A 27755-nucleotide genomic window follows, 5' to 3' on the forward strand; every position below is an offset into this window, starting at 1 on the left:
ATCTCCACTCTCTTTTATACTAAGAATAAGATTCAATTTAGCATACCGCGACGAGATTATTTTTATTAACCAATGCAAATAATGTTATTTACACATGCGCATAAAGGTCCATGAGTCCGAAATCGTGTACGGTCTACATACATTTATAGCATTAGGGTTTAACTTCATTTCAAGTGTTTCGGCAATTAGGAATTTTGTATATTCATATTGTGTATTAATTACTCTTGCCTCATTACATATGGTTTTCATGGATGGCATGAAAGGAAAGTTCAGATGCACCTGTCCTTTTTGTCCTTGCCTGGTGTTGTTGTATTCGTATTGAAAGATAATTTTCGGTAGAACCAATATAAAAAGAGTTACATTCTCCACACGCAATGTTATAGATGGTACGTTGTTGGTACATTCCGGATTAACAACTGTAGTTTTCTTCCTCATCTTCAATACTGCGTAGAGTTTACTTATGGGTTGCGCAACAATTTTAAATTCCATGTTTTTAAAAATACTAATGAATTGATTATACCATTGTTGTACATAAGGAACTTTAATAAAAAAATATTTTTGTGTAATGTTTTTATTATTAAGTGAAACCGATTCTTATTTTTGTTTCGCCTGTCACTGAATATTCTCAATTATACCTAATGTATATCCCCTGTAGAAAAATCTTGTAGAAAGTTCCCTAAGTTCATTATTAAGAGATTCCTGTGTAGAACTATATCTGTATACATTACAGAATTGGTTAAAAATGATACTTCTTTTATAAGTAAAAGGGTGATAACTTGAATAATGTAAAAATTTCCCTGTGTTTGTTGGTTGCAGTATATTTTAAAATGTATGCTATCGTTGACCGTAGTTAGGGTAAAATTAAGAAAATTTAGATTTTTCTCCTGGTTTTTCATCTTCTAAAGTGAATTGAAGTGTCATATGAATTTTGTTAAACAAATCCATGAGATTAATTACAATATCTTTATGAGAAATGACCAGGATATTGTCAAGGTACCTAGCATAAAACGTTAAACTTGGAATATATTAGCATTAGCAGAGGCATTTGATGCAAGAAAGCAAGCTTATGCAGCATCAGCCAAAAAAAAACAAAAAACAAACCCACTTCCACTTCGCCCCTCTGTTCGTTCAAAATACCTGTCCAGCTGAGCCTTAAACTTATTTAGGCTATCAACCTCCATTACAAGGGATGGAAGTCTGTTCCACCAACCAACCACCCACTGGCTAAAGGCAAATTTCCGCACGTCTATCCTACATCTGTCTTTCCTCAATTTGAATTTATGCCCTCTCAGGTGATTATTCTGGGCTAGAGGAAGAATCCCATCAGCATTGAGCATGCTCAAACCATTCAAGGCTTTATACACCTCTATCAGATCACCTCGCTGGTGCCTAGTCTCCAGACAGTGTAATTTGCAAAACTTAAGCCTTTCTTCGTAAGAGCATCCCTTTGTTCCATTCACTAATCTTGTTGCCCTTCTCTGTACTCGTTCCAGCAGCTCTACATCCTTCTTGAAATGAGGCCTCCAGACCTGTATACAGTACTCTAGGTGTGGCCTGACCATTGCCTTATACACGGGAATAATCACCTCCTTATCCCTGCTGGAAAAATTCCTGTATATCATTGACAATACTCCATGAGCTACCCTTTCAGCCCGTCTACACTGCTCAGAGAACTTCATATCTGCCTGCACAACCACCCCCAAGTCCCTTTCATTCTCTACCACTGTCAGTGTAGTACCACAGAGTTGATACGTTGCTCTGGGGTTGCTGTTTCCCCATGTGTAGTACTTTACATTTGTCAATGTTAAACTTCATTTGCCACCTCTCAGCCCATCTGCTCAACCTTTCCAGATCCTGTTGCAGCAGCATAGTGTCAGTAGTGTCCTTGACAACCCTGCCAACCTTTGTATTGTCTGCAAACTTGGACATTAAGCTTGATATACCATCATCAATATCATTTATAAATACAGAAAACAATAATGGACCCAACACTGAGCCCTGAGGGACTCCACTAATAACATTAGTCCACGATGAGCAGTGTCCATTGATTACCACTCTCTGTCTTCTCCCCCTCCATCACCCCTTTATCCATAGCAGCAATTTTCCTCCAATGTCACACTGCTCCAATTTGTGTAGCAGTCTTCCATGTGCAACAGTATCAAAAGCCTTTCTAAGATCCAAGTATATAATATCAAAGCTATTCCCTGCATCCAGTTCTTTTGTGACTGCATCATAGTATCCAATCAAATTGGTCAGGCAAGACTTCCCCTTAACAAAACCATGCTGTGTCCGAGCTATAACTGAAGTCTTGTCTAAATGATCCTGCAGTGCTTCTTTAACCAGTGCCTCCATTAATTTTCCTGGAAGAGAAGTTAAGCTCACAGGTCTATAATTACTTGTGTCAGCCTTTGATCCTCCTTTGTGAATTGGGGTCACATTTGAACATCTCCAGTCTATGGGTACCTCCCCTGAGTCCAAGGAAGCTCTCATAATTATGGCTAAGGGTTTGCTTACTTCCTTTGCTGCCTCCTTTAACATAACTGGATAGATCCCATCCACCCCGGGTGCCTTTCTTGTGTTTATCTTCAACAGTTTCTCCTCCACTTTACTCCCAGTTATATCAAGATTCTGTAGCTTACTGCTAGAGTTGAATACACCTCTGGCATTCCCCTCGCTGAATAACTCCTCATGTGTGAATGTCAATGCAAAATATTCATTTAGTTTGTTAGCTACCTGAGCAGGATCATCAACAGTTGACCCATCAATATGGATTTAAATGTAATTGTTCAATGTTGTTAAGGTAAATTTCTGCGACGAGGCCACTCAAGCTAAGTCCCATCGGGAGTCCAAAAATTTGTCTACAAATGTTCGATTGAAAATCAATATAATTAGGTTGAATAAGAAATCTGATTATTATCTTTTATAAAATTCAAGCTTCCTTGTAGTTTGGCAATTAGATTGATGATACAGTCTTTTTTTTAATATATATATACATATATATTAATTCTTAATTAAATTAGCATTAGCAGATGTATGTGAAGCAAGAAAGCAAGCTTATATAGCATCAGACAAAAAAAAAAAAAAAAAAACCTTTCCATTTCACCTATCCATTCACTCCAAATGTTTGTCTAGTTCTGCCTCAAACTTAAATAAGTTGTCGAACTCCACTACAAGAGATGGCAGTTTGTTCCAAATATCAACTCACCCACTGTTAAAAAACAAATTTACACACATTGATTCAACAATTGTCTTTCCTCAATTTGAATTTATGTCCCCTCAGGTGAGTAATCAGAGCAAGTGGAAGAATCCCATCAGCATTGAGCTTGCTCAAACCATTCAAAGCCTTATACACCTCAATTAGATCGCCCCGCAGGTGCCTAGTCTCCAGATGCTGCAATTTGCAGAAATTACACCTTTCTCATTGCCCTTCTCTATACTTGTACAGCTCTACATCCTTCCTAAAATGAGGCCTCCAGACTTGTATGTAGTACTCAAGGTGTGGCCTAATTACTGGCTTATACAAGTAGACAAACATCTCCTTATCCCTGCTAGCAAAATTCTTTATATCATTCACAAGAATGATGAGCTGCTTTTTCAGTCTATCTGCACTCTCCACTATTCTCCACTACCTGAGTGTAGTACCACCTACTTGGTTGGTTACTCTGGGGTTACTGCTGCTCATATGTAGTATTTTATATTTGTCAATCTTAAACTTCAGCTGCCACCTCTCATCCCATCTAATCAACATTTTTTAGATCCTGTTGCAGTAGTGTGCTATCATTACTGGTTTTTTTTTTAGGAGCATTAGCAACTAAGGCTATATTGCTCCGAGAATATGCGGTGGTCATTCCCTGACCTTTCTGCATCCTCCGTATTTGGTGGTCACGGGCTCGATCCCCGGTCTAATCAAGAAGTGTGTGCTACGCACTTCTGCTCCTGCCCACCTGGCTACGGAGGCACCTGCACAATCATCAAGTACCGCACCCAGCTTAAGCACCATGGTGTAATCCTGGACTCAAACTCTCCTTCCGCCCACACCTACAGTATATTGAAAAGAAGATAAGAAATTACACAGCATTGGTGGCAAGGGTTACCCACAAGGACTGGGGTCTAAACTGATGTACCCTAGCCCTATTTTACAAAGCAGTTTTTATTCCAGCCATCTCATATGCTGCAGGGGTCTGGTATCATCGGGCAACTATTGTCACGAATCAGAAGAAATTAGCCACTATTCAAAGAGCAATATACTACTTACCATAACCAGACCCTGCTGCATTGTGAGCACTCCTGCTCTCGAAGTCCTCGCTGGAGTCCTCCCTCTAGATCTTGAAATAATTAGATGTGGCATGTTGTATCATCTGTCCAAGTAATCTCCACTACCACTATTGGATTCACTACCAACCCAGAAATCAATTGCAAGACAGAGAAAAGGTGCCTTCTCGCTCACTTGCAGCAAGCCTGGCAAGATAGATGGACAACATCCACTAAGGGAGCAATTACAAAGAAACTAGTCCATGAAGTAATGTTCACGTTCCCAAAAGCCCCAAGCTGGTTTTCCCCTGGCCTGTACATAACGTACCTCCTCACAGGCCACTGGTCGATTCAAGAAAAATTAACATCTCTGGGCATCACAGATGATCATGCTGCCACTGTGGCACTGACGAATCTTGGCACCATATAATGTATGACTGTCCTGACTATGAAGACTTGAGATCTATTCTGATCACAAAGATTATTAATTTGCCAAAGGACCAAGAACATATACTAATTCATACCCATGACAATTATAAATACTTTACCACTTTTGCACAGGATGTCTTCTTCAACAGATGAAGAACATTAAGGAGCCTAAACCACCAAGAGCAATAGCTTGAGACAGATTCTGGGCACCCCTCTCCAGTAGCATCAACCGCCGACCTCATCAAAGCTCAATTGAACTGAAATTCACTTCCTTCATCCAAGTTCCATCGAGCTGATATCTGCAACTGAATCTCCAGGCAAAATTGACTAGTACCTGATCCCACTGAAGACTCCAAAACCCAGACACTGGAGACACCAGCAGCTTTTCTGCCACAAGCCACATTGGCAATCAAACCGAGCACTCTGGTTTTCTTTTACTCTCCTCCCAGGCTGGGGGAGGTGATTAGTTCCTGTAGCCTCCCCCCGTACTACCACCCTTTCTTCCACGTGGTGAGGCCTGGGACTGCCTCACTGACTTTCTGGGGTCACCTTCTCTATCATCCCATACCTCTGTCTTTTCCCCTCAGCCTTCAGCTCCCCCTACTCTGTCTATCTCGCAGGGTACGCCCCCACACAACTTATCAATTAATAACGCGCAAATTTAAACCATGCTTACATTACTCTTGGCCTTTTATATTCTAGTGTTAACCCTCTTTTTTATTTATTTATTTTATTTATTATTTTTTACATAGGCCCATGCCACTGAAATCTTTGGAAACTAGGTGGCAGGGCCTGCCAGAATACAAAAATCTACTGGGTACCTGACCTGTCTCCCCGGAGCCAAGTGCAGTAACGGTGGGTCCCAACAGGGGGGCCCAACTGCTAAATGGTCAGAAGAACAACGGTACACAACACTACACATCCGTTCACTCCCCACACACTTTTTAAATCTCTGGCCTTCCCAGAGTTCTGTGCTACACAAACAGAGTACACAACGCAGAGGATTTGTCCTAAATCCTTGCATGCATAAGGGGAGATGATGTCCTGAAACCTGATGGGGGCTTTTCGTTCCATTGCCGTATTTTGAAATATGGCAATGGAACGTGCCCAGGCTATAAAAGACGGCCTCGACATGCATTCTCCCTCCTTTGAAGATGGTATTAACAAAAAGCCCCCATAAGGCTACAGGACATCATCTCCCTTTATGCCTACAATTACTCCCCATGCAAGGATTTAGGACAAAAGCTGGATTTTTCTTTCGTCCTCCTTCCATATAATTGCAATTTCAACACCTTCTGATCACACCTTACCCAGACGCAGCCATTCCTGAAGAAAACCCCAGGTAAAAGTATTCTTCTGCCTTAAAATAAAATATACAATATTACTAAAATTTAATATTTCTTTAAAATTTCCAAAAATAGCATATATTATCCTTTTCAAAAAAAATCCACAAAGTTAATTTTAAATCCATAATGAGATCACAGCTCCTTGCAAGGAAAAATTACAATAAATTATTAGCATTTGTCCGATTTTACAAAAATTAGCGGGTCTCAACTACTCAAGTTGTCTGTTCAACTTTGGTATAATTTCTTGGGAGAAAGACATACATTAGAATTAACTAATTGTAATAAGAGATTAAACAATGCTGCATTCCACATAAATTTTAAAGGGAAAAATTATCAAGTTCATCCCTGATCCCTTGTTTACTTCTGGTATTCCCAACCCTAAATACTTGATTGTAGGTTAAATATTTATATAGAAATTTGAGCACCATTATCATCATCAATAATTATTCCATTCATATCTAGTGGGCCAATATGATTCATTCATTTCTTTTCTATAAAATACATATGCAAAGTAGCAAACTACTTGGCTTATGTTAAATATTTTGCTACTTTTCTTTGCATTCTCAGCCAAAGATTTCTCATATCCTTATCTTGCCTAATCCTTCCCCCCCCCCTTAGTTATTTGACTGCAGACTAGTTATATTCACTGTAAGTGTCTGTGTTCCCTGCTAATTTATAAAAATCATCCCATGTATTTTTCTTCTCTGGAATTAGTGTCATCAGTTCACCTGACATCCATTTAGGTCTAAACTGATGACTGAATGACATTATTTTGTTGGTATAAAAAGCTTAGCAACTTCTATGATTATTTCCCTGAATGCTTCCCATTTAGAATTCGCAGTTGGTAACATCGTCAGTTGGTCCCATTGAAAAGAATTTAAAATCTGTCAAAGGCCACTGTAGTCGTCTTACAAAAGTAATATCCTCTCCCTTTATCCTTGACAATAGTCACATATTTAGCTCCCATATAAATATATTATAATCGTTGTCACCTAGTAGTTCTATTACCTGGATACTCTTAATACATGAAGAGTCACTTCTGATAACTGGATCAAGAGTATTGCTTTCTCATGTTGCCTCTCTAGCATGCTGCTGCAAAAATCAGTCATCCAATGAATCCACAAAATTTTTGCTACTGTGCAGGTGACCAATCCACCAATTCCAGTCAATATCTGGAAGTTGAAGTCCCTTATTATATTACATTCTTATTTACTATTCTATTTGTCTGTGTAGTTCATTATATCAATCACAGTTATTTGGCCTGTAGCAGACTCCTACTTTCGTTGTGGTTTTCCCAGTGTTAACCTCACACCAAACTGACCCAACATTTCACTGCCCATTATTTTATGTCACCTGGGTACACTACCTCAGATTCTATGTGCTTCTTTTCCAAGAGTATAATTCCCCCCCCACCCCTTCCACTCCTGTCTCTTCTTCCTACACACATTGTACTGGTTATATTCAAATTAGACATCCCTTTTGTGGCACCATGTTTCTAATATTCCTACAATGTCCATTTGTGACATAACCAGTATTTGAAATTCATCAAATGTGTTTATTGTACCCCTAGTATTAGTGTATAAGTAAGTATATGTGCACCTATTTTTGCTCTTAGTATCCTTAACACAGCTCATGTATTTGTTTGTCCCATGAGAGTTCCACTCCCCAGCAGGTCGTCTTCTTAATTCCAATACCTTGCCTTCCAGGCTGCTGTATGTCTCAACATAAGCAGTGCAAGACTCACTTTCACCTCTTATTGTGGCTGCTGTTAATCTACTAGTCTATGTAACTCTACCCCTCCACAGCACTTCCCCAATAATATCAGCAAATCCAAAAAAAAAAAAAAAAAAATCAAGAGCCCATGATGCAAAAGAAACAAGATCTAAAGAAAGGAATCAAATGAGTAGCTAACTACTCATTTGATTCCAATAAAATTCATTTCTTTCTATGTAATGGCAGAATAGTACTATGTGGGCAGGTAGAAAATAGCGAATAGAATGAACAGAATAAGATCCAAATACATCAGCCATGTGCAAATGTTGGTGATATCTTAAAGGTACAAAAGTTGATTCCATTCTATACGTAGGTATTAAGAATATTAAAAATAGACAATCTAAAAAGCTTTCACCATAATTACAAGGTAATACTGAGGAAAATCCAAGTTAAGACTCAATTTGATAGCAGCTGAGCTACATGTGGTAATATGTGGCCTGAGAATTATCAACCTACAATAGTAGCACCTTCCTGACAACAATTGCTGCTCATGCTGCGAAAAATTCTACTTCAATGAGCCTTCCACAATTTATCCAGGCTTTGAATTTCCATGAATATTTGCTAATGGCATTGATGTAGTGATAACTGTTCTGTAAGTTAGGGGATGAGGGAAGGTGATAGGGCACAAAAATTACTTTGAATAGCCATATTCTGACATGCACTAATCTGCAAAGTAGCAGAAGAAATACAAGGCTTCTGCGGATACTTTTAACACCAAGAGTTGAAATTCTCTGTAAGAATATGGGGCCAAGAAACAGTAATGGAATTGACTGTTTAGGTGTTAATTGGCACATCAACTGCTACTGTCACAATGCACTATTTATTGTGATTGCTGATATAAAAAGAGATTTATACATTTGAAGGGCACTTTTTTTTTTTTTTTTTTTGTTTAACTGTACTTTAAGGATGTGTAGACATCATGCTACATATATTTGGATACATTAATATAATGTTATAATGGCACATTGCATAAGTCATTAGCATTAATAGAGGTATATGCAAGCTTATGTAGCATCAGCCAAAAAAATAAATAAATAAAATAAAAAACCTACTCCCATTTCACCTCTCCGTTCGTTCGAAATACCTGTCCAGCTGAGCCTAAAATTTATTTAGGCTATCAACTTATTTATCAATTTAGGCTATCAATTTATTTAGGCTATTTAGGTAGAACAGACTTCCAAGGGATGGAAGTCTGTTCTACCAACCAACTACCCGCTGGTTAAAGGCAAATTTCCACACATCAATCCTACACCTGTCTTTCCTCAATTTGAATTTATGTTCTCTCAGGTGATTATTCTGAGCAAGAGGAAGAATTCCATCAGCACTGAGCATGCTCAAACCATTCAAGGCTTTATGCATCTCTATCAGATCACCTTGCTGGTGCCTAGTCCCCAGACACTGTAATTTGCAAAACTTAAGCATTTCTTCGTAAGAGCAACCCTTTGTTCCATTCACCAAACTTGTTGCCCTCCTCTGTACTCATTCCAGTAGCTCTACATCCTTCTTGAAATGAGGCCTCCAGACCCGTATACAGTACTCAAGGTGTGGCCTGACCATTGCCTTATACAAGGGAATAATCACCTCCTTATCCCTGCTAGAAAAATTCCTGTATATCAATGACAAGACACCATGAGCTACTCTTGCAGCCCATCTGCACTGTTCAGAAAATTTCATATCTGCCTGCACAATTGCCCCCAGGTCCTTTTCATTCTCTACCACTGTCAGTGTAGTACCGATTGGTAAAGTGCGGTCGCGGAAGTGTACAGACGCATTTGCACGAAGCTCCAATTGATGTAAACGGCGGATGACGATATTGCGCGATCTTCGATTTAGGCAAATATTACAACACGGATTTTTCAGGTTTGAAAGGTATCACAGATGAAGGTAAGTAAATTATGTCGGGCAAGAATAGTTTTTGCGATTGTATTTGCCTATTTTTGCTTTTTTGAGAGTGTTTTTGTTCGGCGCGATCGCTACAGCTTCAGCGGTGGCGAGCCGACTGGCATAGCCACTGATTTGAGTACATCTCAAAAGTCCAAAAATTTGAATATATTATACTTCAAACTGCTTGTGATAAGGTTATTTTGTATGGGAAAATATAATACTACTGACAGAATTAACTTATACTTAGTTTATAAGATAGTTTTCTTTGTCTACAGGCGTTTCCCGCCAAAACTGGAAAATCGCGATTTCTGATTTCTAGTGGGCCTACACTGGAAATAAGTACCTCAAACCACTACGTCAGAAATTGACTTATTGCTATGAAAGTGAATTTAATGCAGAAATTATGGCTGAAAAATCAAATGATGACAAAATTCTGGACAATGACTTAAAAGATTCCTCTGAAAATGAAACTAAAGTGCTCAGGGAGAAAGCCCCTGTTAATGAGGAAAATGATAATGAACTGGATAGCTGGCCTCCTCAATATTAAGAAGGGCAGGAAAGAAAAAAAAATCAAGAAACTATAAAAATTGCAGAGATGCAACAAAAGACAGAAGAACTAAAACTAGACTACTTAACAAATTTGACTGACCCTATCAAACAGGCAAAGGAAACCAGAGTGTATCTAGAAGAATATATGCACAAGCAAACCAACAGGATTACTTCTGCAATTAGGCTGCAGATAGTGAACTGTTGGTCACTGCTTGAGCAGCACCTGATTGAATTAAACACAGAGAACCAAGTGTTAAAATCAAAATTAGAGGTTACAACTGAGAAGAAGAACAACTATAAAACAATGAACACATTAACCTATGCCCAATGTGCAAAGGTTAATGGCAAACAGGACATAACTAAAGCAAAACAAATAGCTACTAAGCAACCTAATATAAACAAGGAAAGCAACATTATTATTCTTAAAGCAAAAAAGTGACTCTACCCATAAAACCAGTGAGGCAGTTAAGGACACAGTGGTAATAAAGTTGAGGCCTCATCTGAGAGAAATAAAGATAAACAACATGCGGAAAATCAGGAATAATGGAGTCCTGATCGAGGTAGCAAGCAAAGGAGATCTAAGAAAACCACACTGAGATGGAAAAACTGAGCTTGCTCCCAGAAAAACCAAAAGGGAAAAAACATAATATTATAATCTTTGATGTACCTGTGTCAGTAATAGAAAAATAATTCATGATGGATATCTACTTCAAAAACTTTAACAATGAAATGACAATAGATGAATTTGCTGCTGAATTCCTGCTGAAAAGAGCAACAAAAAACAAAAGGAATGGACAACTCAACATAATTGCAGAAATTACACCAAAAATTTGGAAGGTATTGCAGGGACAACAGAGAATCTATGCTGGTTGGACCAGTCATAGATTTAGGGAACACTTCCCTATCCAAAGTTGCTTTAACTGCCATAAATATGGTCACATTGCCAGAGACTGCAGTCAGAAAGAACCTGTTTGTGGTCACTGTGCAGTAACTGGCCATGATTACAAAAATTGCAAAAATAAGTCTCAGCAGCCAAAATGTGCTACCTGCAAGGCAGCACGGCTGACTGACTATACACATAGTATCAGGGATGATAAATGCCCCAGTTATAAAAAAAATGGCAAATCTTATTCAATCTAGAACCAACTATGGGTCAGATTGAAAACGTAAATGTGACTAGTGCTCTAAATCTCGTCTAATTGAATGCTCAAAGAGCAAGAGCCATTGTAGATCAGATCAAACTAAAATTGGAAGAGTATAATATAGATATCTTGGTACTCCAGGAACCCCACACATATGGGTAGAGTTCAGGGATACCCAAGAGGCTATAAAATAATAGAATACACCTCAGGTGTCCCTTCTACAGCAATAGTAGTTAAAAATAATGACCTTTACAGTCACAAAGGTGGGTCACCTCTACTCCCCAGTGGGAGTGTGTGCCCATATCACCAGTGCTGTAGGACAGTTTTAGATTATTTCACAATATTCCAGACCAGGTGAAGATATAAATCCAACTATTGAATACCTACAAGTAGTCACAAACTTGCCACATACTGCAAATATCATAGTGTGTGCTGATGTCAACTGCCGGTCAGCCGTATGGAAGACAGAGCAGGCACACACAACAGCCAGATACTTTCAGACTATATAGCCTGAAAGTACCTCACCCTTTCAAGTGCTAAACCAACCAAATAACCTCCCAACTTTTAGCAGTACCATGTGGGAGAGTGACATTGATGTTACTTTTGCCACCAATTCAATAGCTTATAAAATCACAGACTGGTGTGTCCAGCCAGCCTGGCCCACATCAAATCACAGAGCCATTTCCTTCAAACTAAACAGGCAATTACAAACAACCCAACACTCCCTGTTGGATATCAAAAGGTATAACTTTAAAAGGCAAACTGGTATATTTTTGCAAAACATACAGCAGCTGAGCTGCAAAAACAGGAAAATGAGTGGTCTAGATCAGGCAACTGTAGCCTGGACGAGCAAACACTGACTATGACAAACATTTTAACAAAAACAGCAATCCTGTCTATCCCACGGAAAAAAACGAGGAAGCAGACAGTTCCCTGGTGGTGCCCTGAACTGACTATACTCAGAAGTAGGGTACACCAGGCGAGGATACATTTTCAAAGAGCCAGAACATCTTGGCCACAAATTGAGGTGGATGCACTGAGAGATTCTTATAGAACTCTCAGGAATCAGTATACAGCCCTCATAAGAGACAAGAAAAAGGAATGCTGGAGGCACTTGGTGGGAACTATTGGAAACAATAACCTTTGGGGAGTTGTCTACAGAATAGTGACCAATAAGCTGCCAAGAGGAGATGTCTTAGAAACTACTGTCAAACCAGATGGAACCCAACCCTTTGTTGGGTGGATTCTGTAAATAACATCCTAAACAGTATCATTCAGACTGAAACTGGGAATCATTCCCTCACCCAGCTAGACATTAAAAAAGAAAACATTGAATATGACAATGCCGATAATGAACCTCTGTTCACTATACTAACTTAGAAATAGCACTATCTAAAACCAAAAACAATAAATGCCCAGGTTTTAACCTCTTAGAGGTTGAGTTTATCAAAAAATTAGCGTAAATGCACCAGATAAATTAATAGCACTATATAATAACTGTATGACAGAAGGTATATTCCCAAAAATATGGAAACAAGCTGTGTTAAGATTAATTCTCAAAAACCCTGAAAAACTCCCTACTGATCCCAAATCATACAGACCAATAACCCTACTTCCTGTACTAGGGAAAATATATGAAAGACTAATATATAGCAGATTAGCTCAATATTACACAGAAGCAGGTTTGCATTCCAACAATCAGTACGGTTTTAAGTAGGGCAATTCTACGGAGGATGCCATGCACCACCTACTGACAACAGTTAAAAACAGAGAAGAAATATATGCTGGCAATCTCCATTGACTTTGCTGGGGCATTTGACTCACTCTGGTGGCCTAGTGTCCTTAGGAGACTTCGCCAGGCAAATGCCCCACAAAACCTCTATAAGGTAATACACAGCTACCTTACAGACAGAAGTGTCTCAGTACGCACAAGGTTCCAGAAATTAACACGCCCTGTGAATAAAGGCTGCCCCTCAGGGTTCAATCCTTGGCCCTTTATTTTGGAACATTGTTCTGGACGAATTTCTGGCCTTGGATGTGGGAAGCCTGGCCTTTGCAGATGACATGATTTTCTTGTAAAAGGTAACTCACGAGTGTTTTAGGGCAAAGATCAAATGCCGCCCTCTTGCAGCTACAAGAGTGGGCACAAAAGCACATGCTCAAAATATCACCTGAAAAAAACCAAACAAATGCTTCTAAAAGGCAATCTGGACATAAGAAGATGTCCACAAATCAAAATTAACACAACAACTATAAAAATGTTAACAGAACTAAAATATCTTGGAGTGGTCTTTGATTCAAAATTAACTTTTTACCCCAATTTGATCTACTTGGTGAAGAAAGTGAGAAATTATACATGTATGATTGCCAGGATCAGTCGAGCAGACTGGGGACTCAAAAGAAAGACCCTGGCAATCATATACCATGCAATGTTCCTACCTGTTATCACCTATTGAGCCAGTGCATGGTTCATCTGCTCGGCCATAGTAAGAAATAGGAATAAATTAGAATCAATACAAAGGACAATACTACTCACTATTACCAGAGCATGTCGCACAGTAAGCACACCTGCACTACAGTTGCTGGCCAGAACTCTCCCACTTTACCTGGAAGTAGCCAAAAGAGGCTTATATTATAGATTTAAAAAGGGCATACTCACAGAATTTCTGGGGATAGCCCTTGATACAACCAACACCTTCAATGATGAAAGAAAAAGAATAGCCACAAAGCTCCATGAACTACGGCAAACAAAGTGGGAGCAGGAAACCAGAGGCCTGGTTACCAAACGGTTTCTGCAACAGGTGTCAATGGTTAGCCCCAAAGCCACCTAAGTGGTATGCCCCTGGACTTTTTACAACATTTATATTGACAGGTCACGGCTCCCTAAAGGTTTGGTTTTTTTTTTTTTTTTAGGAGCATTAGCAACTAAGGCCATATTGCTCCGGGATATGCGGTGGTCATTTCCTGACCTTTCCGCATCCTCCGTATTTGGTGGTGACGGGCTCGAACCCCTGTCTAATCAAGAAACATGTGCTACGCACTGCTGCTCCTTCCCACCTGGCTACGGAGGCCCCGCTCCCTAAAGGCGAAACTAACCTCTTTAGGCCTGACCGATGACCCAAACTGCACCTGTGGCAAAAGTGAAGACTGGGCACACATTCTATATGAAAGTATAATATATGACATCCCCAGAACAGAGCTAATAGCACAGATTGGTCCCCTCCCAGGGGAGAAGAACATCTGTTCATCATAGAAGAGCAAAATTATAAAGCTTTTACATCTTTCACACAGAAAGTATTCGAAATGCGCAGAGCAATGCAAAGAATGGCAATTCAGCCCCCCCAGCGATTAAACAATAATCAATAGTAAAATTGCCCAAGTTTCCCACCACACCCAGACAATGACTTAAAAACTGTTAGGATAGCAGTATTCTGCATCCTGACATAACAAAACTCCCCAGGATTACCCTGCCATGTGTTGGAAACTGGGGCCCACACCAAATAAGTAACCATGTAGGGGAGGGAGATGTACAGGCAGCCAGGGAAGCAGATTAACTGAAAAATATCAGTAAGCTAGTAGCAAGGAGATGCAATGTAGAATGAAAGAAGAATGAATGAATGAAAATGAAAAATAGAATCAATAGGCTGGGCACTGAGTGAACTAGGAATTATGGTAAAAGGGAATAAATGGCATTTTTGGTGGAAAAAAAGAGTGACCTAAGCATGCGGGAAAGAGAGAGTGAATGGGAATGAGTGGAAGAGCAAATGTAATTGGCCGAAAGAATACAAAGTTAAAAATAACCTACATTACTTTATATATACTGTACCAACAAACATTTACTAACCACAAACACTATCACTGCATTCTCCCCTGCCTTGCAAAAAAAAAAAAACTTGCGGCTAGGCCTGCACCACAACTGAAGAATAACAGTAAGTTGAGGTGCCCAGAGAGTGCAGTGCAGAAAGTAACAGTCGAATAAATGAGATGAGAACTAAAAGAATGAATAAAAGTGTAAGGATGTGAGAAAAAGAACACAAATCATAAATGCTACAGTTAAGTACACACTAACCCTAGTTTTAATTAGTATTTAAATTTACACTACACATCATTGCATCCCCTCCTCCTGGTGTGTGAGAAAAAGATGAATGAGTTGAGTGAAAAAAAATAAAATAAATAAAAAAAAAAAAAAAATATATATATATATATATATATATATATATATATATATAAAAAACTTAGAAAATAAATTATAAAAAAGAAAAAAGTATTAAAAAAATAAATAATAAATAAAAAAATAATAATAATAAAAAAAAAAAATGCAAGTAGAGTGAGAATGCAGATTAGGAATGAAGTAAATGTGTCTCTCCCCTACCCCCCCTCGCCTGGTGGGTTCCCCACTGCCAGCTAACATATCCCACCCCCAGAGCGGGATGGGCAGCTTGACCTTCATTCTGGATTCGACACTGGATTCTACGGCTTTGCTACCAACATGCCATTGGCGACCTGAACTGGGTACTCTAACCTGGTTCTCTTTAAAACCCCAACCCCAGGCAGGGGAGGGAGAAGACGGATCTCTGTCTCCTCCCTGCCTATCCCCCATACTTCGCCTGGTGGGGCTCGTCTCCACTAACCTCTTTGGGGATGCCTACTCCATCGTCCCTATTCTTCTATCTGTTTCCCCCCGGTCTTCAGTCTCCCCCCTCTCTCACTAAGTCGACCGAGTATAGTAGCAATTTGCCTCCAATGCCACACTGCTCCAATTTTTGCAGCAGTCTTCCATGAGCAACAGTATCAAAAGCCTTTCTAAGATCCAAATATATAATATCAAAGTTACTCCCTGCATCCAGTTCTTTTGTAACTGCATCATGGTATCCAATCAAATTGGTCAGGCAAAACTTTCCCTTAACAAAACCATGCTGTATCCGAGCTATAACTGAAGTCTTGTCTAGATGATCCTGCAGTGCTTCTTTAACCAGTGCACTCCATTAATTTTCCTGGAAAAAAAGGTAAAGTGCAGCCATTATCAACCCACTGCAGGATGGAAGCCTCCTCAACAATTCATGCTGAGGGAAATGGACCATAATCTGCCACGCTGGTCCAGTGCGGGTTGGCAGATCGACCGTATTCAGCAGTCAGGGGCTTGAACCCCAGTCTACTCAAAGAGCTTGTGCTACTGCACTCCCGCTCCTGACCACTCGGCTACGGAGGCCGAGTGGTCAGGAGTGGGAGTGCCTTTGCCTGCCTAATTTTCCTGGAACAGAAGTTAAACTCACAGGTCTACAATTACTTGTGCAGCCTTTAATCCTCCTTTGTGAATTGGGGTCACATTTGCACATCTCCAGTCTATGGGTACCTCCCCTAAGTCCAAAGAAGCTCTCATAATTATGGCTAAGGGTTTGCTTACTAACTGGAGAGATCCCATCCACCCCGGGTGCCTTTTTTATGTTTATCCTCAACAATTTCTCCTCCACTTTCCTCTCAGTTATTACAAAATCATCTAGTTCACTGCTAGAGTTTACTTCACCTCTGGAATTCCCCTTCCCGAATAACTCCTCATGTGTGAATGTAGATGCAAGATACTCATTTAGTTTGTTAGCCACCTGAGCAGGATCATCAACAGTTGAACCATCAATATCCAGTGGACCAATCTGATTCATCCCTTTCCTTGTAGAGTTTACATAGGTAAAGAATTCTTTTCCGTTTTTCTTTGCATCCTTTGCCAAGAATTTCTCATAGTCTGCCTTTGCCTGCCTAATCTCCTTTGTGACTTGCTTACAAACCAGCTTATATCTATCATAAGCTTCCATGTCACCCATTAATTTATATGTATCCCATGCATTTTTCTTCTCTGCCATATGTCTCATTAGTTCATCTGACATCCATTTAGGCCTAAACTTTGTTTGTTTGTTTGTTTGGTTTTTAGGAGCATTAGCAACTAAGGTCATATTGCTCGGTGGATATGCGGTGGTCATTCCGCAACCTCCGTATTTGGTGGTCGAACCCCAGTCTAATCAGGAAGCATGTGCTATGCACTGCTGCTCCTGCCCACCTGGCTACGGAGGTGGCCGCCTAAACCTCGAACAATATTTCTTAGTTGTATGTAAAGCCTAGTAGCTTCCAAGATAAATTCTTTGAATGCTTCCCATTTTGAATTTGCCGTTAGTAACATCATCAGTTTGTCCCACTGTATAGAATTGTAAATACTGTCTCAGACCATCGTAGTCGCCTTTAAAAAAGCAAAAACCTTCCCTTTCCCCCTTATAGTAGTTACCTCTTTGAGTAAATCCCACTTCAGCACACTGTGATCACTGCCACCTAGTGGTTCATTTATCTGCAGATTCTTAATGCATGAATAATCACTATTGATAATTAGATCAAGAGTATTACTCCCTCCAGTTGCCTCCTGAACATGCTGATGTAGAAAAAAATCATCCAATAAATCCACAAAAGCCTTGCTAGTGTATGAGTGACCAACCTATAAATTCCAGTCAACATCTGGGAAATTAAAAACCCTCTGATTTACTGGTTTGTTGTTGTTGTTGTTTGTTATTTGGTTTTTAGGAGCATTAGCAACTAAGGCCATATTGCTCCGGGATATGCGGTGGTCATTCCCTGACCTTTCCGCATCCTCCGTATTTGGTGGTGACGGGCTCGAACCCCGGTCTAATCAAGAAGCGTGTTCTACGCACTGCTGCTCCTTCCCACCTGGCTACGGAGGCGCCCTGATTTACTGGCCCACTCTATTTCCCTGTACAGTTTCTTAATATACTCATCAGAGTCATTAGGCCTATAGCACATTCCTACTCTCGATTTTGATCTCCCAATGCTTATATCACACCAAACTGACTCAACATTGCACTGTCCAGCGATGTCGACTGGCTTCACTTCCTTGGATTTTGTGTGTTTCTTAACTAATAGCATAACCCCTCCTCCATTCATTCTGTCTATTCTTTCTGTACACATTGTACTCCCCAAATTCCAGTTCTGCATTCCTTATACATGTGTGACACCACGTCTCTGATATCCCAACAATATCTGCCTTTGATGTTTTGAACAATACCTCAAATTCATCAAATTTATTTACTAAACTCATAGCATTGGTGTAGACATGCAAGTATATATGCACCTGTTCCTATTCTTAGCTACCCTAACACAACCCATGTGTTTACTTGTACTGCAATGACTCCCAGCAGTCTCTGAAATTCCCTGCATCTTGTTTTCCAGGCTGCTGCTCATTCCAATAGAAACAGTGCAAGAATCACTTTCACCTCTGTTAATTTCGCTACTGTTAATCTATTAGTCCTTGTATCCCCCCAAGCTAGCAGTTTTTCGACCCACCTAACACTGCCTCGATAGCATCAGCAAATATTCTTGCATCCTTTCTATTTAAGTGTATCCCATCCCTGTTGTTGTTGTTTTTGGTTTTTAGGAGCATTAGCAACTAAGGCCATATTGCTCCGGGATATGCGGTGGTCATTTCCTGACCTTTCCGCATCCTCCGTATTTGGTGGTGACGGGCTCGAATCCCGGTCTAATCAAGAAACATGTGCTACGCACTGCTGCTCCTTCCCACCTGGCTACGGAGGCGCCTCCCATCCCTGTAGAAGCAGTCTCTCCTGTTAACAAGTACAAACCAGGCTGAAAAAAATTTTACCCCTTGAGCTTTTCAAAATCTTTCCAGGGCCAAATTGATCGACAAGGCTCTCATCATATACTCCCTCCTATCGTGCCTGGGCAGAATTGCAGACACTTTCAAATTCAACCCTAATTCACTCCTCTTTTTCAACAGTGACCTGTATACTTGTTAAGTAATTCTACCGGTATCCTATTCTTAATATCATTAGTGCCAATGTGTACAACAATATCACCTTTTGTGCCCTTAAAAGATGATATCCACTCTACAACGTCATCAACCTTTGCCTCTGGCAGACATACCCTGGTCCTGTTCCACCTATCCTTTTTACATACCATGTTCCCCGTTTCCCTGACAACAGAGTCACCAAAAACTACTAGTTCCTGTGGGACCAGCACATTCTGCCTTAGGGGTTGCCACTGTGTTGCATGATGATCAAGTGCAAGCTCTGGCGTTGATGTGGGCAGCTGAGATCTTGATGGGCCCCTCAATTTAGATTCTTCAAGGGCATCCACCCTGTCCTTGAAGCTCTCATATAGGCCCATAACAAAGCTGGGTTGTCGTCTGATTTCTTTACACTCCTTACATCGCATGCACACATAAAGTCATCCCCAATGGCAATATCATGTCCCGTACCCGACTGCTCCACAAACATCAAGCAAGCAGTGCATTTTAAAAGGCTGTGATTCAGAGGGCAACTGTCTCCCCTGAGCCACAGCACTCCCATTAGCTTCAGCCTTTTGTTTTGCTGCTCTGGTCTGAGTCATGATTTCAATAAAATTTCAATTTTAGTACAAAATTATAATCCTAAACTTGTATCCCAACACTCTTACAACACCATATATCTATACATATATTTTTCAGTATCGAGTATTATCTACGAGTTCTGTTTATATAGCTTCCGTATCAAGTTATGTATTAATTAATTATGTTACATTTTTAAAATCTAAGTCATATGTATTTAGTTGAAAAGTACAATTTAATTGACAATGAAGTTTAACAAGATTAATAGATTTTACTGGTTAATTGACAATATTATATAATATACTGTACTAAGCTAATGCTATCTAGTTCGGGATATAACGTTGTATCATATAACAATGGCGGCAAGTTACGAACGGTAAATATACGGACACTTGAGTATTAATTAACTTCCAAAATCTTGCTAACTCAATTCAGAATAAACCAAGGATCTTGACTAGATCTATAATCTACTTATAGAAAATAATTTAATATAACAATTGGTCAATAAAGCGGCTAAATATGACTAAAAAACCTTCTTGTTCAGTGGAGCTGCAAAACTTGTAACACGTGGATTGGATACCCTTACCGATACTAAGTTATCTTTATCTAAATACTTAAAATGAACTAACTTTGTCCATATATATTTAGAATTTATTTATTACTAATAGTCCAAAAATTATACCTGCTGTAGCTGTTTTGGTTTATTAGCTGGGCCCTTTGGTATTTTTTGTGAGCATAAAGCAGAATTACAATCACGGAAGAAGCAGAGGAAACAGGTCTGCAAATGTATGAATTTCAAACTAATAATAATAAATAAATTCTAAACTTTGCACACTGCTTTCATTTCAACTATTTATGTAAACTGTAAAGATATGAGTATGTGGTAATGGTTAATGGCATTTAAATATCTGGAGAAAGAGATATCCAGGAGATTTTTGAGGATGACTGTGTGTTCACTGCTACTTGTTACTTTAAAAGCACAATGTCTTCTAGGTTCAGATTCCTTGAATTCAGCAAGCAAATATTTGACAGTTAAAACTGTATGAAAGATCTGACACTGTAGGGATCTTCAGGCCTTCAAGAGAAAAGAAGGAGTTACAAGTGTGCCCTATCCACAGTCTGGCCAGAGCTACCCCCTCAATTTTTTCTCATGCTTGTGTATGCAAAGCTTATCTTAAGTTAGATTTACAAAAGTTTGTTTGCTCTTATTAGGATTGTTTTCACTGTGGTTGACAGAATTTACCACATATTTAATGGTAGTCTGTGCATGAGATATTAAAATCATCTAGTAGATTGTTAAAATGTTTAACTTTTCTACTCTGTTAAAATGTTTAACTTTTCTACTCTGTTGTACTTGTTTGTGGATGTTAGAATCAGTTTATTTAATATTATTTGAAAATCCCAAAAAAAACTCACAACCTACATGAAGATGCAGCTGAAGTGTAGTGCTGAAGGAGAATATCACTACAAACCTTCTAACTTATGAACTAAGAAAAAGGTATTTATTTTTAAAATTGCCCCTCACGACGAGTCTATGGTTCTCCAATATATTTTACACAAGTCCAGCTTCATAGAAACACTAATCTGACCTTTGCCTCCCAAATATAAATTATGCAGACAAGAAATAATATCTTCTTTTAAAAGAATAAAATACTGAATTATATTTGATTTTGCTGGTCGGGAAATCATGTACAGTTACAGTGAGTCGTGGGAAAAAGAACACACTTTCAACGAGGAAAATAATTTTTTTTATCTTCTAAGGTTATCAACTATATGTGTCCAAAACAAAGTGGGCCACATTAACTACAGATAAGTTAGTTTGTAATGGCTATAAACTTAAGGCACTTGAATAAATCAAACAATATTCAATTTTTCATCTTCGAGAAACATGATATATATATTTTTTTTTATTTACATTTAAAGTGTAAGAATCAGAAATTTGTTGATTTTTCTGTTCTTTTTTTCTAGATAAAAATTCTCCAGTAACAGCAAAAAATATTACAAAAGTTACTCCAACTTTAGTAGTACAATTATCCACAGAAAGGGAACTGGGAGTTATAACATGGGCAAATATGAAGTTCTGAGCAGTGTAAACAGGCAGCCAGAAAAGCCCATGGTGTCTTATCGATGTTTTATCAAACAATATCCAGTAGAGATGGGGGGGGTGTCATAATCCCACAGTATATGGAAATTGTAAGACAACATTTGGAACCATGTCCAGTTATAGAGACTGCACCTCAAAAAGACAAACTTTTTATTTACCTTTAGAATCAGAACTGGCTAATGTATTTGTTGATTTTTCTCTGTGTTTTTTTTTTTTGATAAAAATTCTCCAGTAGTAACAAAAAATATTACAAAAGTTACTCCTACCTTGGTAGTGTAATATTCTGCAGAAAGGAATATGGGAGTTATGATGGGCAAATATGAAATGTTTTATCAAACCATTGATAGGACTTGCTCACATTGATGGTGTCCTATCAATGTTTTATCAAACAATATCCAGTACAGATGGAGGGGGTGGGATCATAATCCCACTGTATATGGAAATTGTAATACTGCATTTGAAATACCTTGCCCAGTTATGGAGACTGCACCTGAAAAAGACATCAAGCTTCTTTCAAAGGCCAAAGACAGGCAACATGCTTGGCGAGACTGGCTTAAGGATGTCCATATGAGGAAACACTCCAAATGTGTGGGCTGCAGAGCTTAGATACCTTGGAGATCTGATAGAGTATAAGGCTCTGAGAGGTGAAAGTAAAATGAATGATGGTAAAATTTTCATTGTTATAAAGAATTCCAGAACTAGGGTTCATAAATTCAAGTTGGATGGGAAGAAGTTTAAACTAGGTTGTAGGAAGTTTTCTCTTAGCCAGAGAACTGTTGATTACTGGAACAATATGACTCTGCATTGGCAGTTTAAAGAAATTTGAAGGTCAACTGAATAGTTACCTATGTGAGGAGGAAAGCACATCATTTGCATTTTTTTTAGCCAGTGCAGCAAAAGCCTGCGGTTTCCTTGCATTATGTGGCTAATACTACTACACAACTACTTTTTACTTTTGTATTCTGGATAAAAATGGATATTACTTTTGGATACAATTTGAATACAACTACAAAAGTAGTTGTATTCTACCACTCTAGTTGGATGTAACTGCCAATATCTGTTTATATATGTTCTGCTCTTCTCTCCATTCCTCTCACTCACTAACTTTGCAATTTTGATATATGGAGGCAAATTTCTCAGACAGTTTGGTCAGGTGATCATTTATATCCTGGTTTTTGCATAATATCCAGGATTAGATCACACAAAGCAAAGGGAGTTCTAGCTCATGTGGACATGAGATAATATCTTTGAAAAGGACTTCTGCTGAACATCAGTCATTTTTGCTGCAATTGCCAAGAGAATTTCGAAGATCACTTGCTGATCTTTTCTAATCTCCTGAATCTCTTTCAAAAATTGCATTTTCCTTTGTTTAGTCTCTTTCTTGAACTTAAAATAGGATTCATGCTATAAAAGAGACAGTTTAAAAATCAGTCTATCCATTGATCCTACATCAATCCCAAATAAGTTCCCTGAATTTACTAGCATATTATAATAATGTTACAAAATTTCATTGTTCCTCTGGTTACAATAACACTCTATCAAGATGTGAAGTTTTAATTTTTTTGTAAACTGTTCAATCAATCGTTGTTTCAAAGTTTCACATAAGTTAGTTGTCTTGAATGAAGGAGAGGATTCCTCATTTAAGAAAGGTGGGTATTTTGTGCTCATTTCACAACAAAATAGAAAACAGACATCCATGCTACTGGGAATATTTAATAAAAAAAAAAAAAAAAAAAAAAAGAGGGAGAGAGAGAGAGAGAGAGAGAGAGATTTAACAACACGAGTACAATTTCATGATTCTGCACAAATCAGGAGGAAACTGTCTCCATCAATGAAGTAGAACCTAAACACCAGAAATTTCCACCCTAAAACAAACAAAAAAAAAATAGAAAAGGACCTGCATTTTGTTGTTAGAAGTTTGGTTGTTACTGAAAATGAGAACGGTAACAAGACTTGGTTTTCTTTTACGAGTTTTAGAACTGATGTTAACATCATTTTCATACATTAAACTCAGAATTATGAAAACAACAGGGATTACCTTTATTTTTGATATAGGATGCTTCTTTTCCAACCAACTCTCCTAGTCCAACGTGCTAACAATTCTTTGTGAAGGTGATATAAATTTTATGAAAAATGTGAAACATCTTCCTCACTGTCAGAACAGTAGTGTTCTGATAGTGAGGAAGATGTTTCACATTTTTTCCCCCTCTTTCTCAATATTGGGCACTCAACCAAACTTCTGTCTTCAAACACCATACCTCTGCCAGCAAGGAAACCATTATGTGGATTGACATTAAAATTAAATTTTGAAGGTCTAAAAAGCTTAATAAATATGGAGCATTAAGCTTTTTAGACCTTGAATTTAATTTTAATGTCAATCCACATAATGGTTTCCTTGCCAGCAAGAGGTATGGTGTTTGAAGACAGAAGTTGGGTTGAGCACTCAATATTGAGAACGAGGGGTCTGAACAGTGAGGAAAATGTTTCACATTTTTTGTAAAATTTATATCGCCTTTACAAAGAATTGTTAGCACGTTGGACTAGGAGAGTTGGTTGGAAAAGAAGCATCCTATATCAAAAATAATCCCTATTGTTTTCATAATATAACAGAATATAGGAATTATCGAGCACTTAATAGCTCTATTATCAAATCTATTAAATTCAGAATGTAAACACCTGTAAACAGGTTATTGACTTATATAAATAAACTTACAAGACTAAATTGAAAACATGCTATAGCACCAAGAAGAAAAGTTTTATTTAAAAAAGAAAAAATACTATTTGTGAATATCACTATTTTTATTAAACTTTAATAAACTTGCTCATCTGGAAGAAATAAATATGCAATTTCTTTTTAAATCCAACTCCCTTTAATATTTGCACTTGGTATAACAGCAAGAACTGACTGCAAAATAAAAACAATGAAAGAGACTTGCCTTCTTGTGGTATGCGTTTTATGGTAGTAGTGGTAATAATTGTTCCTCCAGGTGTGACTCTGCTGTTGGTTTCAATAATTTTGCCTATTTGTGATTCCTTTTCACCTGCCATATGAAATGGTGACAGATGTGTGCTCTCTGTCACAGAAGCATCTCTATCCAAAAACAGAAACTAAAAGGAAGAGAATCAGTTATTATACTATTAATCCAGCTACATAAACAAAACAAAACAAAAGTATATAAAGGACTAAACACAAAAACTGAGTAATTTTAAGAATTGTACTGCAAATCCAATTAACATAGTATTATTTGCTGAAATACTGAAAACACAAAATGTAAGTAAAGATATGATTACTTATTTGTTTATTTATTTAATATATAACAAAATCAGGCTGACATCTGACAAATCCATAATTTATTCTGGAAACATAAATGAGAATGATGAACAAAAGGAAGGGAGTAGCATTCATGCTAAGTACTGATGTAAACAAGGCAGAAACTGAAGAGATGTTTTCTATGAACAGCTACAAAGAATAAGAAATAAAATAAATTGCAGGGATATATACTAATGAATATACTAACCGTTATTGAAGATCTGGAACAGGAGAGGAAATTGAAAATGGAAAAACATTTAAAACTCTTGCATATTTAATGAACTGGTAATAAGAGGAATGATATTTGAAAATACATGAATGAAAATACACAAGAAAACATGGATAAAAACCAAACTGACCAAATAACAATGCATAGATAACGATGATCCTCCTTAACAGATATAAGAAGCTGGATAGGAACCCTGGTAGTGTGCAAATGGCCAATCGACAAGTTCCAGTCAATATCTCAGAAGTTAAAATCCCCCATTATAAGACAATCGGATTTACCGGCCCACTATTTCTCTGTACAGTTTTTCATTGTATTCATCAGTCATTAGGCCTACAACACACTCCTATTCTCAATTTTGCTTTTCCAGTGCTTATGTACACCAAACTGACTCAACATTATTGCACTGTCCACCCATGTCAGCTGGTTGTTGTTGTTTTGGTTTTTAGGAGCATTAGCAACTAAGGCCATATTGCTCGGGGATATGCGGTGGTCATTCCCTGACCTTTCCGTATTTGGTGGTGACGGGCTCGAACCCCGGTTGAATCAAGAAGCGTGTGCTACACACTACTGCTCCTTCCCACCTGGCTACGGAGGCGCCTCCATGTCAGCTGGATGAACTTCTTTAGATTTTGTGTTTCTTAACTAACAGCATAACCCCTCATCCCTTCCTGTATAAGTTGTACTCCCCAAACTCCAATTCTTCATTCCTTATATCTGTGCGAGACCAAGTCTGAAATCTCAACAATGTCTGCCTTTGATGTGTTGATTAGCACCTAAAATTCATCAAATTTATTTACTAAACTTCTAGCATTAGTGTACATGCAAGTATATATATATATACACTTGTTCTTACTCTTAGTTATCCTAACACAACCTTTATATTTACTCATTCCATGACTTCCAGCAGCCCTGGAAATCACCAGCCTACCCCTTGCTCTCCAGGCTGCTTCTATTGGAATGCTGCTCATTCCAACAGAAGTGCAAGAATCACTTTCACCTCTGCCTACTTCTAATCTATTAGTCTGTGAATTCCCCCCCCCTCAAAGAAAGCAGATTTCCGACCAACCTAACACTGACTCGATAGCATGAGCAAATATTCTTGCACCGTTTCTTTTTAAGTGTATCCCATCCCTGTAGAAGCAGTCTCTCCTGTTAACAAGCACAGACCACGCTGAGAAAAATTTTACCCCATGAGCCTTGTATAATCTCTCCAGGGCCAAATTGATTGACAAGGCTCTCATCATATACTTCGTCCTATCGTGTCTAGGCAGAATTGCAGACGCTTTCAAATTTAACCCTAACTTGTGACTTTTTTCAAAATTGACTTGTATTTGTTAAGTAAGTCTGCGGAGCTCTTACTTTTTATGTCATTAGTGCTGAAATGTACAACAATACTGCTCTTTGTGCCCTTAAAAGATGATATCTGCTCTACAACATCATCAATTTTTGCCCCTGGAAGACATACTCTTGTCTTATTCCACCTATTCTTTTTGATTAATATATTTCCCATCTCCTTGACAATAGCCAACAATAACTAGCTCCTCTGAGACAGCGTATTCTGCCCTAAAGATTGCCACTGTGTTGCTGATGATCAAATGCAAGCTCTGGAACTGATGTGGGCAGCTGAGAGCTTAATAGGTCGCCCAATTTAAGGGAATTTACCCTGTTCTTTAAGCTCTCATAAATGTCAAAAACAACGCTGAGCTGACGGCTAACTTCTTCATTGCTTACATTAAGCACAGACAACAACATCACCCTTGGCAATATCATATCCCGTTCCAGAAAACTCCACAAACATTTCACAAGTTGCACATTTTTTTAAGCTGTGATGTGTTGGAGAATCGCCCTCCTTGGTTCTCCAAGCCACAGCACTCCTGTTACTTTGTGCACGTTGTTTTGCTGCTCTGGTCTGGAGCCCGATTTCTGTTTAAATACGGTTTAATTAATTAACAATGAAAATTAATAAGGTTAATGAATTTAATTGATTAATTTACTATACCATACTTGACTAAACAATACTATACTAAGTTAATGCAGTAATACGTATTCAAGATATGTTATTAACTTACGCTATATCGTAAAAATCACAATGTTAAATTAGTTATATCCTTAACTAAATACAAAAGATATATGCCCAAAAAGTGATCAAAACCTTCAAAATTCTTATTTATTACAATTAAAAGCCCACTATTCTTCTGCGCTACTGTTTACACTATGATATTCCAGGCAAAACACATACGATAAGTGTGAGCAGCAAGTTGTAACTTACAAGGTCATTAGCTAAATTTAAAAAATACACTAACGTATCCTACTAAGCCTATTTAATCTATTTGTTAAACACAAATTAATATGTTAACTAAT

At 38.3% G+C, this 27755-nt stretch overlaps 1 protein-coding gene across 1 annotated transcript in view; it reads right to left on the bottom strand.

The window, feature by feature from the left end:
- The window catches only part of LOC150074942 (uncharacterized), a 503230-nt gene that overhangs the window by 285251 nt on the left and 190224 nt on the right, over positions 1-27755 (bottom strand). Inside the window, exon 10 of the mRNA XM_090388998.1 lies at positions 24792-24963. Coding sequence (XP_090245124.1) covers positions 24792-24963 — 172 coding nt within the window. The remainder of the gene's footprint in view (positions 1-24791; positions 24964-27755) is intronic.

Source organism: Mastigoproctus giganteus, chromosome 14 (genome assembly GCF_048544385.1).
Source record: "Mastigoproctus giganteus isolate SK-2022 chromosome 14, ASM4854438v1, whole genome shotgun sequence".
NCBI lineage: Eukaryota > Metazoa > Arthropoda > Arachnida > Uropygi > Thelyphonidae > Mastigoproctus > Mastigoproctus giganteus.